General features: G+C 39.7%; 1 protein-coding gene and 1 long non-coding RNA gene across 3 annotated transcripts; one reads left to right on the top strand and one right to left on the bottom strand.

The window, feature by feature from the left end:
• Positions 3,034–12,474, bottom strand: TMEM41B (transmembrane protein 41B). 2 transcript variants are annotated; one of them, XR_002440382.1, is made up of 8 exons: positions 12,268–12,474; positions 11,164–11,281; positions 10,039–10,167; positions 8,492–8,585; positions 7,582–7,686; positions 6,644–6,782; positions 4,603–5,881; positions 3,034–3,497 (listed from the first exon to the last, which is right to left on the bottom strand). XR_002440382.1 is itself a non-coding variant. In XM_021402566.1 (7 exons), exons 1-7 carry the CDS (start codon positions 12,323–12,325, stop codon positions 5,712–5,714), a joined length of 813 nt encoding a protein of 270 aa, XP_021258241.1. In that variant the 5' UTR covers positions 12,326–12,474; the 3' UTR covers positions 3,034–5,711. The 2 variants fall into 2 exon arrangements, 1 of the variants encoding a protein (XP_021258241.1); XM_021402566.1 differs by having other exon boundaries at positions 3,034–5,881.
• Positions 12,460–16,077, top strand: LOC110401437. The gene is made up of 2 exons (XR_002440383.1): positions 12,460–12,590; positions 12,719–16,077. It is a non-coding gene; the product is annotated as an uncharacterized LOC110401437 (long non-coding RNA).

Here is a 16,616-nt window from a genome sequence, read left to right as displayed (position 1 = left end):
TCCACAGTGATTTGCAGCACAATTAATGAGGCTCTTAAGCCATTTTTCCCAGTGAATTGCAGAGAGCTTTTCCATCCTTCTGGGAAATGGGAAAAGCCGTGAGAAGAACTGGTATTATTAATATTTGCTTGATTAAGACTGTATAGGCCAAAGAATGTGTTATCAATGAATGAAAGTATTGCTTAGGCTTGACTGACAGCTCTGACAGTTCAATTTTAAACCACTAGTGAGCCTAGGGGAGAGATTTCAATAAAGATAGAAAGATAATTAGATGCAGTAATACTAGGCTGAAAGTCTCAACTCTACAGTGAGCACATACATTTAGACTATGTTAAGCCTGCCTCATGGTTTGAAGAAGACAGCAATGAGAACAGAACTAGCTAAATCTAGTTGCTCCTATTGTGCTACATTTGCTAGGCGTTATATGCACATTTTGCTCCTTGGTCTGCTTTTGATCTGGCAAAGGACTCAGTGTTCAGAATGTAATAAGCTTCATTTCCGTAAGCCTGTAGTTTGACTCTTAGAAGTATAACACTGAGGTGCTGGAACATGTCTGAAGAAGGGCAATGAAGCTATTGAAGAGTCTAGAGAACAAGGCTTATGAGGAGCAGCTGAAGGAACTGAGGTTATTTAGCCTAGAGAAAAAGAGGCTCAAGGGAGACCTTATCACTCTCTACAACTTCATCAAAGGAGGCTGTCAGGTAGGGGATCGGTCTCTTCTCCCAAGCAACAGGACAAGAAGAAATGACCTCGAGTTTGTGCCAGGAGAGGTTTGGGTTGAACATCAGGAAAAAATTATTCATTGAAAAGGTTGTGAAGCATTGGAAGAGGCTTCCCAGGGAAGTAGTTGAGACACCGTCCCTGGAGGTATTTAGAATACGCGTAGATGTAGTGCTTAGAAGCATGGTTTAGTAGTAGACTTGGCAGCGCTGGGTTAATGGTTGGACACAATAACCTTATTGGCCTTTTCCAACTTAAATGATTCTGTGATTCAATAAGTCATAGCATGGATAGGCTCAGAAGGACTTGCAAGCAAACTGAGGAATTAGCACAGCCATTGTAAGGGCTTTTTGTGCTTCTGTTTTGTCAAATAGAGTGAAATGAGGAAATGAAAAAAAAATGTTCTTACCCACACCATATGCTCCAGCAATAAGCACATATTTAGGAGATTTAGCAAGTAAAGGTAGATAGGCCAGAAAGCAGGCAAATTGCTGGAAATACAGTTGAATAGCAGTATTTAACAGAACACACGCCTTGCTATGCAACACAGTAAAGGACAGAAAATGATTTTTAAAAAGAGTCTCTAAGAATTTCAGATTTGCTTTGAATTGATACAGGAAAGGGACAGAGAGGCATCTGCATGAATTTGAATCAATAAAAGGTTAATTAATCAAAAGTCACTGTAATTTTTGCTGTGAAAGGCTCATTTATAATTTGTCAGATAAGCTCTCTGCTTTCTTAATCTTTCTTAATTCTAGGGATTTCCTAGATTTGCTCAAACAGAGCTTTCTCTTTTCATTTTGTCAGTGACAATTTCTTTTCCATTTTACCTTTTCTTCCTGATTATTTCAATTCTGAAATTTCACATGCCTAGTGAACACAATGTCTGTAACACTTAATTCAAAGGCTTTCAGCTTTCATTTCTCAGTCTTCTTGACCCATGTTCCCAAGACAGGAAACACCTGAAACACCACCATTTTGTCAGTGAACTTGGCAAATTGACTAGATGTCCTTAAGTGAGGCAACACTCTCAATGATATTGAGAATTTCTGAAAGTATTCTGTATGATGTTTACAAAATTTAAGTGTCTTAAATCTGTGGAAACAATGTTTACCAGAGAATCACCATGATGTATTAGCAAGCAGGAAGTGATTTAAAAGATTCACTGCCTTTGGCCAGACAGTTGCTGTTGGCTCAGCTGCTGTTCGCAAACAAAGGCAAAGGCTAGGATTTTCAAGCTCAAGCCTTAAATCATAACGACAAAAAAAACAAGTTATTTTAAAGAGACAGAATGTGAACATAACTTGTTTACTCCTCATACTAGTTCATTTGGACTTACTTTGCCAACAATCATTATTTTTGGAGGAGTTTGTTTAATAAACAGATTTTAAAAAATGGAAAATTACTGTCTCATTCAACTCTTCTCAGAGAAACATAAAATAGGGCACCAGCTCTTTTTTTGTGTAGCCTTTTCCCAAGATGAGGTAAGCTCAAAAAGAAAAAGGTACTCTTCATCTTTTGCATCAGCAGTACTTCACATGGCAGAATACCATTCATTTCTCATAGCAAGGTATAAAGTTAGAATATCTGTTCAAATCCCTCTGTAAAATCAGATCATAACCTATGCATTAATAAGGGAAATACATCAGACAAGACTTGCTAGATATTTCAGATGTCTTTTCAGTCTAATATACAGTTATGTTAAGAAAACTGACTTCACGTGGTGTCTTCTAACAGATTTATGCCTGTTCAAGTCATGTTTGTTGAACTTAGTAGGCAAGAAAAACAAACACTTACTCCAATGTTATTACACAGGAAAATAGCTCAGGGAGAAGGTGGCCCATCAGTGGCCAAAGTGCACCTCAGTGCACACGGTTAGTGCACTGGCCAAAGCAGCAGCTGACTGCTCCCTAAGGGATAAAGTATTACTTTTTGTAATAACTGTGCCTGCAGTACGTGGTGGGTATTTCTGTCCTTGAGCAGCTGCTACCTCACGATCAGTATTTCACACAATGGCAAAAACCCTCCATAAGACAGACATAACATTAAGGAAAGGTGAATGAAGCTATAACAACTTCAGCATGTTAATCTCCTGTCAGGAATTCACAGAAAAAAAAATAAATAAAACTATATTACACAAATGCTGAAGAGTCTGAGGAGATGAAATGAGCTAGCTTAACTACCTTCCAGCACAAAGCATCAAAACCTTCAAAGATTATTGTTGTACATAAAGAAATAACTTCCAGTCAGAAGGAAGTTTATCTAGGTGCTCTGAAATAAAGGTACAAACAGAATGAATCCCATTCACAGGCGTGATCATCAGTTCAGTTTAATTTTTTAAGTCATTAAAAAAATATCACTTCAAAACAACTCACCCCTTTTAAATAGGTTAATTAAAAATTAAGATTAGTGGAAAGTTCAGCATATTTCATCATACTCAAAAAATACAGTATTTCAAATTTAATATAATAGCTTTATTATCAAATGGTGAGAGGCATTTAGTAAGGATGTCATGCAGGTATAGTTTACAAAAAAATCCAGAAGATAAACAGGTCAAAGTCAGGTCACCTCAAATTTGTTCGTAGTTTAACTCAACTATACCTTCCCGATTTGCCAGTTTGCTTCATGGCAGATGCTATGGCTATCTCTCAGACTACTGGCTGGATTCCACAAAGACCAGGCTGGTACCTTATTCCACAACACAGCACTTCTTTGCCCTTTTCACAACTACTTCAGTAGTCCTCATTGGATAGGGAATTGCCTGAGGCCACTGGAAGCTGAAGGTAAACATGGAAGGGGTAGGTTTAAAAAAAAAAAAAAAAGCTAAGGTTTTACAAATGTAAATAACCTTATTTTCATCCTTTTTAAGGTTTAAAGGCTTTTAGCCACTGTGTTGGGAACTTAGCCTACAATCAAAACAGGTTTTTCAGTATTGTAGCCTGATCCCATCTACAGTGAAACATAACTCAATAGAAGTGTCAAGCGATAGCATGATTCATACGAAAAAAAGTTCATTCCTTCTTTAGTGTCAAGGCTCCATCAAAACGTTATTTTTATATAGTGTTGAAGGAATTCTACAACAGCATCTGCTACTGACAAAAATTGAGGCAATTTCCGAAAAGCCACTGGGCAGCATCTAATTTATTCTGAGTTAAGCTGCATGAAAAATTAACTATGCAGATGAACGGGCTGTAAATCTATAGCTATTTCACACTCAGTAGTCCAGCGGGCACTTGGCTCACAACAGCTAATATGTATTATGGAATAAATCCTCTAGGTAGATTGCTCTGAGATTAGAATCACAGCAATTTAAAAAAAATCGTTGTTAAGTTTGAAATGACAATAAAGTATACTTCTAGAGTAAATCCTAAATAAGAAAACGATTCCTGAAACTAAATGCTTACAACAGATTTGTAAACAGAAGTTAAACGAGTTTTTACCTATATAAAACCCAGATTTAAATAAAGACAGAAATAGTTCATCAGTATTTACTATATATTTACATGTAATACTGCAATAAAATGGAGTCAATCAACATTATGTTACAAAAAGAACAAAATTCTTTAAAAAGGTACCAGTACCTTTCACATAATCGCATTACGGAACTATTCTCTTACATCTCAAATGATCTGTTGTATGAGTTAACATGAGGATATAGACAAGCAAATCCTTGAACTGGAGCGTATGCTAACATGCCAACTCGAGTTTCAGCAAGGTACTTCAGGGGCAGAAACTTAAAGCCTATAAGCAGCACTGGTTTCAGTAGGATAAACTTAAACACGCACCCAAGTTCCTTGCTGATCAGGGCCTCATTTACAGGCTTCCACTGACAATACAACAGACTACAACAGCTATAACCATACAAGGCGAGGTATCACATACCTTATTTAGTGAATACATATGCATATTTTTAAAGACGAATTGTAGCTGGTTGTCCATCGCCAGTTACTGACTTTCCAGAAAATGGAATCATCCTTTTAATTTTATGTATGTTCACCATCTTCTGTCACTCGATGCTTTGAACAGTATTTGGAACCAGCTATTTTACAAGAACTGCACCAATTTACGTACCAAGTGAGCTACAATGAAAAATTGTATATTATTTGTATAACGCTTGAGAAATGTTAGTAGCATACTCAAGTTATACATTCTTAATTCACTTGAAATTAAAGTTTTATATAAATATGATCATTTTATTGAATTTGCAGGATAAATGTATGCAAGTGAAATATTGGCAAGATGAACATTTAAAAAGTTGTATTAGAACTTCAAGATCAGCTGGGCACAGTAAGAATTCTAGCCTGCTCTCTTACATGTTCTCCCAGCAAACAAGTTTAGAATATGAGACAGAATGATCTGATACTCTGCCTTTGTTAATCCAGTTAGTCAAGCAGATGTAGGTTCAAGTATTTAAATCCATATAGCACTAATAGAAGTAAACAATCGGGATGAATGTGTTATTGTAGTTAAATGACTAGATAGAAAAGTTTGAGCGAGCACCGTTATTATATTATGCTATTATTTTGGAACTCCAGAAGGAAAAAAAATATCGTTGATGAGAAGGGTGCTCAGATCAGATCACACTTAAGGCTACAGAGATGCTGAGAACGTTACAAAATCTGACCAGATCATTAAGGATTTTTTTTTTTCCCCTTCTTGCAAGTTTTGGAAAGCAGTCTGTAGCTCATGTCTACATTACAACTTCTGCTCTGCATATTATCAGAGCAAAACATCTGTTTTCACTTCCCTCTTCCTGAGGGACACACACACCACCCTCACTCCCCAAAGCAAAACACTGGCGGTTTGGTTTAAAACTGTCCGCAGTACATTTCTGAACATAGTTCTCCCAGGCCATGCGTTCATTTAAAGACATTCCTACCATCACAAACTTCCCTTTAAAATGCTTATGAGCCAACAGAAAAGCAAATATACAAATATCAGAAGTGCCAATCCTGAGATGAAATATGAGAAATTTGGGTCCAGTTTGATCATTATTCAAACTTCTGTTTCAGTTTCTTCTGGAAGAGAGCTGGTAGGATGGAGAGGATAGCTAGAATCATGAGAACAAAAAGAGAGTTCCAGGAAACAGCTTCCCCTGCTGTTGTAAGTTGGTATAGTGTTGTTCCTGCCTTAATGGCTACAAAAGATGGCGGTGCCACACCTGGAAGGGAAGAGTAGAAGGTAGGATAAGTAAGAAAGAGCTTGTGTGGAAAGAAATAAAGAAAATTCATAAGTTAGTCATCCAACTTTTAACATCAAAACCTCAGACTTCGTTGACTTTTTTTTTTTAAGAGCAGTAGGTACAAATACAAAATTCAAAGACAAAATCCCATATCAAAACCTGTTTATGCTATTTTAATACTACTCAATGCCAATTAAAACACTGAAGACAATATATATAAATATATATTTAGCATCTACGCTAGACTGTGCAGATTTCAAGGTGTCTCTACCAGGCAGTTTCAGTTACATTCATAGAGAAAGTGTATAAGTTGTTTTCTAACCCAATTAAAAAGACAAAACTACATGTTTAGCACTATATTTTTTATGAATACACTCTTAGGAAGATATATGATGATAAACAAAATGCATGGGAAGGAGAGGAACAATCCTTCAGATCACATATACCCTCACACAATCACACTGAAGTAGAACACAAATTACTACTAGAAAAGCGTTTATAGAATGTACAAGTAATTAGCCTGGGTTTGTTGCACCTCATCTATTACACTGGATTAATCTTGAAGACTCAAATCTTCGGATGATAAAAGCTCCACCCATCAAGGAACTATAAGCACAATATCCTCGTGTAATCTTACAGCCATCCAGTAGGTGGTGATCTCCACTGAACAATGCATACGGAAAAGCAAATAATGCTCCTTCTGGGTACCCCAAACCGTAGTTCACTAGTTAGAATTCTTACCTAGAAAAGTGCCAATGAAAAATACTTTTAATGGCACATTTATTACAGGAGATGTTATATTGATAAACCAATTAGGAAGAAATGGTGTTATTCTCAAAAATATTATGTAGTTAATGAGGTGTTCTCTGTGACGCTCAACCTGAAAAAGAAAAAAAATCAGTTAAGTCTGTGCATAGAAAAAAATCAACAATGATTTTACTATTAAAGACTTGCTAGGATGTTTTGTGCAACTTCTGTAGAAATTCAGAAGTTGCAAACAGATCAGTTAAAAGATGACTGGAGAGTCAGTCATCAGTGAGTCACTATTACAAAGTACCATAGTTTGGCTGGAAATACCAGTCCATGGTGAAGTATGGTGATGGTGTGCCTGAATCAGCTAACAAGTAATTCAGTACAGCAGCAGGCCTAATTCTAACACTAGCTCAGCAACCTGTCCCTAACCGTAGTCCAATCAGCACTACCACCTTGTCATCCTGCTCCTTAAGCCTCTGCAGGAACTAGCAATGAAGTTTGTTCCTCATCACATTCCGTCCTAAACTGTAATTAAACCTGAAATACAGCTGTATTCCTAGCCTGAAAGCTTACCCTGGTCATGGGTACAAAGTTCATTGGATGGCTGTCGCCAGAAGTCTTAAAGCCTATCTGCCCTTTCTTTGTAACGCCTAGGATTAACACCACCCAGGAGCAACCATAATAGCCTATATTTTATTTGCAGTCCATTACATTCTCAAACCTATCCCAGCTCCTTATACCAGAACTACATCAAAGCCTCTTCTGCTCACAGACTGGCTTTAGCATATCACCCAGGAAGTAACTGCACAGTGTCAGAAAGGGATCAGAATCCCTTCCCTGTAGGTATATGAGCACAATATCCTCTTGTCTTCCATCTCATTCTACATGTTTTCTGTCAGAAGACTTGGCCTATCTAGGAACTTTACCTGTTCTGACCACTTCACTGCTTTTTCCGTTAAGTATTTGTATACAACAGGTCGTCCCACTAAGTATGAAAGCATATAGCAGAACGAAGCTCCAAGTCCCGAGCACTGAAAAAAGAAAACACAAAAACCAACAAACTGGCAGAAAAGCTCTGATTAATATTAGCCCTGTGTCCCTACAATTACACTGCCTGGATATAGGCTGCTTCTGTGCAGTCCTCTACTAATGAAGAAGAGATCTGTGTGTCTGTTCCCTAAGAACTTTGTTGACACAAGACAGTTCCTTTAATTCCAAGGCATTTTTATCAATATTGACACAAAGTGGCCAATGTTATTTATCAGTTAATATTGAGTGTTTCTGTACTTTTAAGACTCTAAACAATGAGAGCTCTGCAGAAAAAGGGCATAATGGCTTTTAAAAGAGATTCAAACTTGATAATTCATCACCCTAGGCCTCCCTATTCATTTATCTAGTTCTTAAGTACTAAGGCTCACTATGACATCTTTTGAAGCTTGTCAGAAGCATTTCTTAAGTTAAACTTATGGGGTAACTAAGCCAATTTAAGAAAAAGCACATGTTTTGCAGCACATGAATAAGAATGCAGTGCTTATGTTCTGAAATTACAGTCACGTTCTGGTGGATGCTAAACATCTGAAGCAAAGGCAACTCTCCAGCTAGTTAACACCCAGCTGCTTCCATTATTAATAAAACTTGGACAAACAGTCAGCTGTTTGGATCATCATCCCGTGCTGCAGTGAGTTTTGTGGGTATCATCCTTTTCAACAAAGCTTAATGAGAACTCACTTATTCCCTGGAGAGTCAAGTATACCACAATCTTATTCAGCCTGTGATTGTTTCAAACAGAAAGCTGGATAAAAACATATGCCCTTTTAAACTGTTTACCATACTTACCAGACAAACAAGAAATAAGGCCAGTGGAAAGGGATAAAGAAACCCTGACAGGATACTAAGAAATATAGAGCCAGGAATAGCAAACGTTTGCAAGCTGGATGCATCTTAGTTAAGGAAGTCTGTTTATTCTTAATTTTGTAACGAGTCAGCATATATACCACAATCCAGAAGAGCATGTATGAATAGGTATGGCCTCAGAAGATCCTTATATCAGAATACTTCTGTGGAGTAGCACAAATAGCCCACGCACAGGGAAACAAGGAATAGATGCATCACTGACAGATAGTCAATAAACAGAAGTAGTAGTACACTTCTTCTCGTCATCTCTGTGTTACCTTTGACACCGGGACTTTACTGTAACATCACAGGAAATGCACAGTTCTGATCTTACATTGTTGACTAACGATAAGCAGATTCCAGCCACTCCGAAGAGGTCACGCTAACCTACATCTACTGTGAACTTCATGGAACCAACCAAAATACTAAAAAGTCCAAGAGCGTTCCATTATATCAAGAGCACTACAGACAATGCAGTTTTTTCTAAGTGTCATGGTTCTGAGATCATTGCAGCAAGCTTATCAACTAATCAATCAGCCGCTAAAACAGTAAATGCTGTCACACCAGCTGCTACTATAGTTCAGTAAAAGGCCGAATCTGCCCTACTTTATTTATTAACTAATATTTTGGTTTTCTTCAAATATAATCTATTATTTGAGAACTAATCTTAAAAGGAATGGGTTAGAGGATATTTAGTACTGGCACATTTAATACTGAGTTTTCCGAGTTACAGAAACCCTACTGCAACAGACTGCCTATAAAGCTTTTCAGCCTTCTCCAAGTTATTAACCTTTAGTTAAGTGCTCCAGTTAAGAGTGTGTTTAATGATTAATACATTCAGCACTCAGGGGAAAAAAAAGTTAACACAACAGACAGCCTTTGTGTCTTACTAAGCAGGAAGTACTTCAGAAATCTAGCCCTCTAAAATAGAAGAAACTCATTTCTGTGCTTTCCATTGGATTTTTTTTGTTGTTGTTGTTCCTTAAATGGTCACTGCAGAGATAAAAGGCAACTTAAAATGAAAATTCTTTCTTTGAGAAATGATTTAAGAACTTCTGCAAGCAACTCTTAGGCAACACTTTTTGATGTCTAAGGAAGACAAATTCAGCCATTTCTATCTGGCAATTTAGTTTGTATTTACGGTTAGCGTATCACTAAAATAAGACCAAGACTCTCATGCAAGTTAAAATGTCGTCTACGGTAGATACAGTACAGATGAAGCTGAAAACAAATCTCAGAAATTCAATTCCATGCATACGTAATAGTGCATGTTCTTTCTACATACTCCTTTCGTACAATCTAAAAACCATGCAGAGGTTTTTTTTGTTTGTTTTCTTAAGTTCAAAGGTTCTGCAACTTGTCTTACTAACATACCTTCATACATTACCCTCCTTCTCACAAGATCAAGAAGTTTATAGGGAAATTTGTATTTTTCATTTCTCTTTCAGAGAAAAAAAAAAGATAGTATTTTCATATCAGAGAAAGGATACAAAACATACGTGGCAAAATAAGCCACTAATACTTGAACATAAAATGTGTCCTTGTATTTGGACAGGACTTTTCCCAAGGCCTTTGCATCATCCATATCTCTTGGAATCTTTATACATTTTCCTTCTTCTCTGGAAGAAAAGAAAACAGGAATGGTATGAAATATATTAAAACAGTGTAAGCAAATTACTTGTTGAATAAATAGATAATTAAATACACTAGATCACTGAACTACAACCTCCACAAAAAAAAAACGCATCACTACTTTTGTTAAGATTCTTACATGAACCTGTTTAATATTTACGCTTTTTTGAATTAAAGAAATCCTCCATTTCAAATATTTGTTAGCCACATTTTCTACTCATCACAATAATTCACTTCATTTCTAGCGTTTTTATTTTTCTTACCAAGTACGGATCAAAAATAAATCATCACTCTAACCTAACCTTTGACAATTGAATAGCAGTCAATGTTTCAGCCAAAACCAACTGTAACTGCCTTAACACCAGGGCCACAACATTTCAAGTGCAGCAACAGCAGTGGAGTTCCACCTCACAAGCAAAGAAAGCTGTAAGAGCAAAACCTTACGTCACACCTTAATCTGGTGCAACTCTGGGCAGCACAGTTGAGTGTCCTCTCTTCCTCCTTATCAGACTTAGTGATTGGACTGTTGAAACTGAACTTGTTGAGCAAGTTAATCACACAGAAAATTAACTACTAAAAGAAAAAAAGAAAGTTGTAAGACAAGCAGGCTTCTATCTTGTCAAACTATTTATAGCCCTAGCCAAGCTGTTTTTTATCTCGACTGAGGAAGGCTAATACCACAATTACCACTGCTAAAGGGACACGTGGTAACTTTTCAAAGTGTGCAAACTCAACTGTGCAACAGAAACCCTAAGTCAAGCACAACTTTTCTGTGTTTAAATAGATTGTACTGATTGTGTATTCCAACATTACATTTTGTATTTTGACATTCTAAATTATACACTCGCATTTCCTTTAAAAAAAACTAAAGAGGTCTACAATTAACTTACATCAGTTTAAAAGCCACTTAGCCACACATAGGCTCCTTCACAATTTGATACTGAATGAAAAGCAGATAAGTTTATCTTTCCTGACATACTTACTCATTAAGTTGTGGGAAATTTTTATATACCAGAAACATAAGGAAAGCAGCTATTGTGAAGACGGACACCAAAATAAGAAGAGACGTTCGAGCTGATCCACCTTCTGCCTGAGCTTTTCCTGAAATTACAATTAAAGTTAATGATAATTAGTTAAATTCAGGACTTATGCTTTGAGGAAGTGTCAAGGCGAGGTCTCTGTGGACGTAACCTTCCCACCAATGGTTTCAGGAGAATACATAACACGTTGCTCTCATTCCCTACAAGCTTTCAAACAAATCTGAAGTTCTTACATCGGCAAACATCTCATTAGGAATCACAGAAACCAACTTCTAGTAAACCTCAGCTAGATAAATCTATATGGAAAAAGTTATAGTAGAACATATTAAGCCACATAAGCCTAACACGAAGCTTAACAGTCTAAGCTACGGTGCAAAGAACATAGCACGAGTAAGACACACAACAACTTCATTTGGGGCCTCTTCTGTACTTCAGCTCTGTAACAGCGTGCCCGTATATGCAGTACACCCATCAGCACAAGGAATTTTAAACAGAAGCAGACAGAAGGAACGCTCTGTGCACCCACAGCAGGGTGAACAAGTACTAACGGGGTGCCCCCCGACACGGCTAGACCGGCACAACGCCGCTGCGAGATCCGGGCGGCAGCACCGCAGCGCCAGTGCGCGGCAGCCAGCCTGCCGCCGTTTCGAAACGCAGGGACGGATGACGAAACACGGACGAAGCAGAGCCGGCCGGGTGAGCCCGCCGCTGCGCCCGCCTCAGCGCCGCCACCCCGCGCACCTCGAGGTCACGCTGACCGCGCCGAGGCCAAGGCGCCGCGCCCGCGCGGGACTTACAGCTTCTTTAGCTCCACCTTCACCAGGCGAACAACGACAACAAGGAGGAGAAACCAGAACGCAAACCGCATCTTCTGCCGCTGTGACCGCTCGCTCTTCCCCTCGGACGCCGAACAACGCGCGCTCCCCACCGCCGCGCCCGCCGGCCCACCAGCGCCCCAGCGTTCCCGCTGCCCGAGGCGGCCGCCGGCCGGCATGCGCGCGGAGCCACCCCCGGGCCGCGCTCGGCTGCGCGCCCGCTAAGGCTGACCTTCCAGAAGCCGCTGCTGCCGGGCGCTCTCCGCCGCCGCCGCTCGCCGCTGCGCCATGGCTCCGCGCCCCTCGCGCCCGGCGGATCGGGCCCGGCGCAGGCCTCGCTGCCAACCGGGATGCTGGAGGAAGAAGGCGGGCCCGGGCCGCTCCTCCTCACCCCACCGGGTCGCGCTCCCGCCTCAGCGCCGCACGGCGCATGCGCCGCCATGGAAGCGTGGAGCGTGGCTCGGTGCGCTTCTGCGCCGTGGGGTGCGCGAGCACGTGTGGTGAGGGGCAGTGCGGTAAATACGGTAACGCCGCCTTTGCGGGAGAGCCCTCCCGGTGCGTATATACGGTAGCGCGGCGGGCTGTGGCAGTGGCGGGGTAGAGCTACGAGCCCGCTAGAGTGTGCTCTGAGGAAAAGTCAGTTGTGTTTTTTGTTTAGTTTTGTGTTTTTTTTCCACCTGGAGCCCTTCTTCAGGGTCTTTCCCGGAAAGGAAGCTCCCAGGTGAGAGCTGGGCGCTGTTCGAGGAGTACCGCCTCCTGTGTCTGACTGCCCTGCCTGCCACAACGTCACCCCGCGCCTCGTCACCTCTGTGGCACTCGCTCGTCTAGGAAACAACACATCAGTAAGCGGTGGATTTTAATTATTTCCTGAGATTGTCGATCTTTGTAGAGCAGCGAAGAAGATGCGGTTCAGGACACAGAGCTCTTTAAACACAGACAGACACGCACAGACCTTGCTTTTATTGTCGCACTGTACAGAAAACACGAGAGTCACCGTGCAAGTGTCTCCAGGAAGGTGACGATTCATTTAAGACATGGCTACAGCCCCTGCTGAAGCCAGGAGGAGTCGCCCAAGCCACAAACTGTGATCTGATTCCAAGTGAAGCCTCAAATCATGATGAGATTGTACATACATCTTTGACTTGGATTTTCTTAAATTTAGAATCTGATTACTTCAAACTATTCCATTAAATCATGTAGGTCACAAGTTTAGTATTTCTGGCTGGATTTCAGCAGGGCCAGTGCCCTGAGAAACCCTGCAGGCCCATGGGCTCGTTGCTGAGGACACTGCTCCCAAAAAACAGAATCCTTTGTTTTTTCAAACCGTTCCACTAGAAAATTGTACATGCTAGCGAGACAACATAGAAGGTAGCTCTTTTCCCTGTTGTCAAAACATACAACCGTTTCTTTGACTATCCCAGTGCTTCGGGTACTCCACATAAAGTGGACTTCTTTAATGTCCGGATAACCTCTGACGTTATTGAACTGATATTAAGCTCAAGAACGTTGGAAGTAAAATTTTAAACCAGATTATTGTTATACAGACAATGGTTTATCAAGTCATCCTGAAACAGATGAGAAAAAGCACGTACTGACTTATTTAAATAAAATGCGTACCACAGTTTAAAAACTGTGGAGCAGATTCTAAACACTGGATGGGCTAGCTCCTATTTAATTTTGGTGCAGTGGTTGGAACCACGGGGCATGAATCACAGTGTGGAATGCTTGTTTAGAAAACCCTCAGAGCCAAGGAATCGGGCAGATCCTGCCTGAGTTAATCTGGTTTGTATTCCGTAGCCTCTGCGTCACCTGAAGGCAGGTAACATAACACCAGTTAGAGTAACGTCTAACTCTTGTTAGTCTCCTGTAGTTCCCACTGTTCTAGACACCACTATAAGACGCAAATAATTACAGCAATACAAATTTGCACCATGTCTCCCCTACTATTTAATACAATTGCATGGCCTGCAGATGGTTCCCAGGGCACAGATTCTGCAGTACGCTCACAGTGTCAGTGTATATCTCATTAAAAATAGAGAAGATAACTCTAATCAACTCCGAGTTATGGAGCTCCAACTTTATGAATTGCTGCCAGTGTGAAATCTAGGGATTAATTAACTTGATCACTTTGAAGTTGAAATATGATTACATAAGTGATATTTGTTAGAGTAGATTATCTGAAGACTCTTAGACTGACTGTTTTATGCTCTCGTTGGTTCCCCTTGGGGGGATACCGCTGTTGTGAAAGTGTTGGTTCTTTTACTACACTTTAAAACTGTCCATGGTGTTTAATAACTTCTGACAATTTAAATAGACGTCTCCAAAGTCATCCACACCTTACAAACACCAGTAGAACCTCTCTGTTCACTCAGAAGAAAAGTGATGAGTCTGGGGAATGTTTCTTAGGATTCTTGGGATTTGTCTGCAAATAAAATAACTGAGAATCTACATTTGAAAGGCTAAATTAGATTTGTTTACCAGAAATAAAGACTGAAAAATATCACCATAAGCCATATTACTTAATGATTCAGAGGAGAAAGAGTTGAGTTAACTTGAAGTCAGTGTGTATTCAAGGAAACTTACGACACATGGTTGAGATCAGCAGTGTTGGAAACAGCTTCAACTCCACAGGGTACTGGGAACAATAGCTGCGGACTGAAAATAGAATTACTCTCTTCAGGTATAAAATATCACCTAAACATGATATATAACCTATAAACAGCGTGAAACATCCTCTCTCTCTGGATCTTCTTTCTAAGTCCTTTCTGATTAGGAACATGTGCTGCACAGTACTTTGCTGTGCAGAGAAAGATAAAAGTGCTCTGATATCCAGTTGGATTTGCTCAGTGGTTTAGGCAGTGGGATCAAACACTGTTCTTAGTGGCTATAGACAGAACTAGGCAGTTATCCACAAGCTTTATATGAATCAATTTTTGGAAAACATACCTTAAAATTGAAATACAAGACTTCTTTCAAATTGTATGTGAACCAAAAGGAAAAAAAAAAGGTTTTTTTGACCTGCTGGAAAGAAACAAAATATACTGACAATTACTGGAGTGGTACCTAAGCGGTCAGCTATATAAACTCACTTCCTTCTGTGGGTGGTTGGTTGGAACATTTTATTTTTATCAGGTTGAAAGAGCTGTCTTCCCACAGTAGAAAAAAACCGTGTATTTGCTGCTTTTTTGATTCACACCTAGGTAGACTGCTGGAGCACGTGTCACATGGCTGAGTCATCAACGCTGCCGATGCTTTTTAGACTGAGTCATGCCGGTTGTCAGCAAGAGGGAAGAGAGTCTGAGAGTGACCCTACTCCTGAGAGCTTGTAGCTGAAATCTAACAGTTCAAAGTTCAAAATAACACAGCTGATTTTGCTTTGAACAGGACAGGAAGCTACTTTACTGGCATCTCAGAGAGGCAGGAGCTTGCAGAATGAAGCTAAAACAAGGCAGAAAGAGACTCTGGAACTCATGACACTGTCTGAGACCATTCCCAGGTCAAAGCCAGAATTTTATGAGCAGTCAGTTTATTGTCTCTGGAGGGCTTTAGATCTGGTATGGCTCAGTGACAGTGCTGAGCAATCTCTAAGCGTGGGTGATGGATATTGGATGCTGAGGTAACTGATTTCCCAAACACACAACTGGATTGGAAGCAAGGGGGAAAGTGAAAATCCAACAAGAATCATGATGAAAGAGAAAGTACATTGCTTGAACGTGATCAGAAGGAGGATAGCTAGAGGCCCTGCTTTTGGACCACAGATGTGGGAAGAGGCATCCTACTTAGTCATTCCGACATAGCTACAGAAGGTCTGTAGTATAGCACTACATACATGCAATACCCAGATGTGCTAGAATATGATTGCCTTTTCCAAAGTTTTGAACCAGTTTATACCAGCAGATCCAATTTACACCAGCAAAGAACTCTGTACTCTGCAGCAACTGCATTTTTCTATTCTACATCTGTTTGCCTTAAAAAAAAAAAAACAGATATACAAACCTGTAACTGGAAAGTAAGTGTTAACCAATGGAGTTACACACTGTAATTCCCCAAGCTGCGCAGAAGCTCTTACTGTATTAGAGGAAGATCTTTCCTCAGCTTAATTTATATCACTTGGGAAGGAAATTAAGACAACAAAATCATGGATACAACTACACTGAGATAGCAGTTAAACTAATTGTATGTACATATGGCCATTGTGATTTTTTTTTTGCCACTTTTCACTAATTTGTTTAAAGATACTATCCATGTGGTTTATGAACATTGTTTCAAGAAGTTGGCTTTAATTAAACAAAAGCATATCGAAATTAATTTAACTGCATGGATATAATGTTTATATATAAGTTAGTTTTAAGAGAGTTAAAAATTTTTAAAAGAGTCCTCTGCAGTTCTTTTAAGTATAGGTTTGCTGAAGCACAATTAAAAATGCTTGGAGTGCCACGTAAAATATGCAACACCTGGCCAAACATCTCTAAAATGTATGTGATCGTGACTGTGTCCAAAATATACTTTAAATCAAGTAACCCTATGACTTTTGCATGGAATAGAGTTTGTGTATTTTGATGAGTTCATACTGTTAGTTAT

This window comes from Numida meleagris, chromosome 6, assembly GCF_002078875.1.
Source record: "Numida meleagris isolate 19003 breed g44 Domestic line chromosome 6, NumMel1.0, whole genome shotgun sequence".
NCBI lineage: Eukaryota > Metazoa > Chordata > Aves > Galliformes > Numididae > Numida > Numida meleagris.
This window is presented reverse-complemented; position numbering and strand designations above follow the sequence as displayed.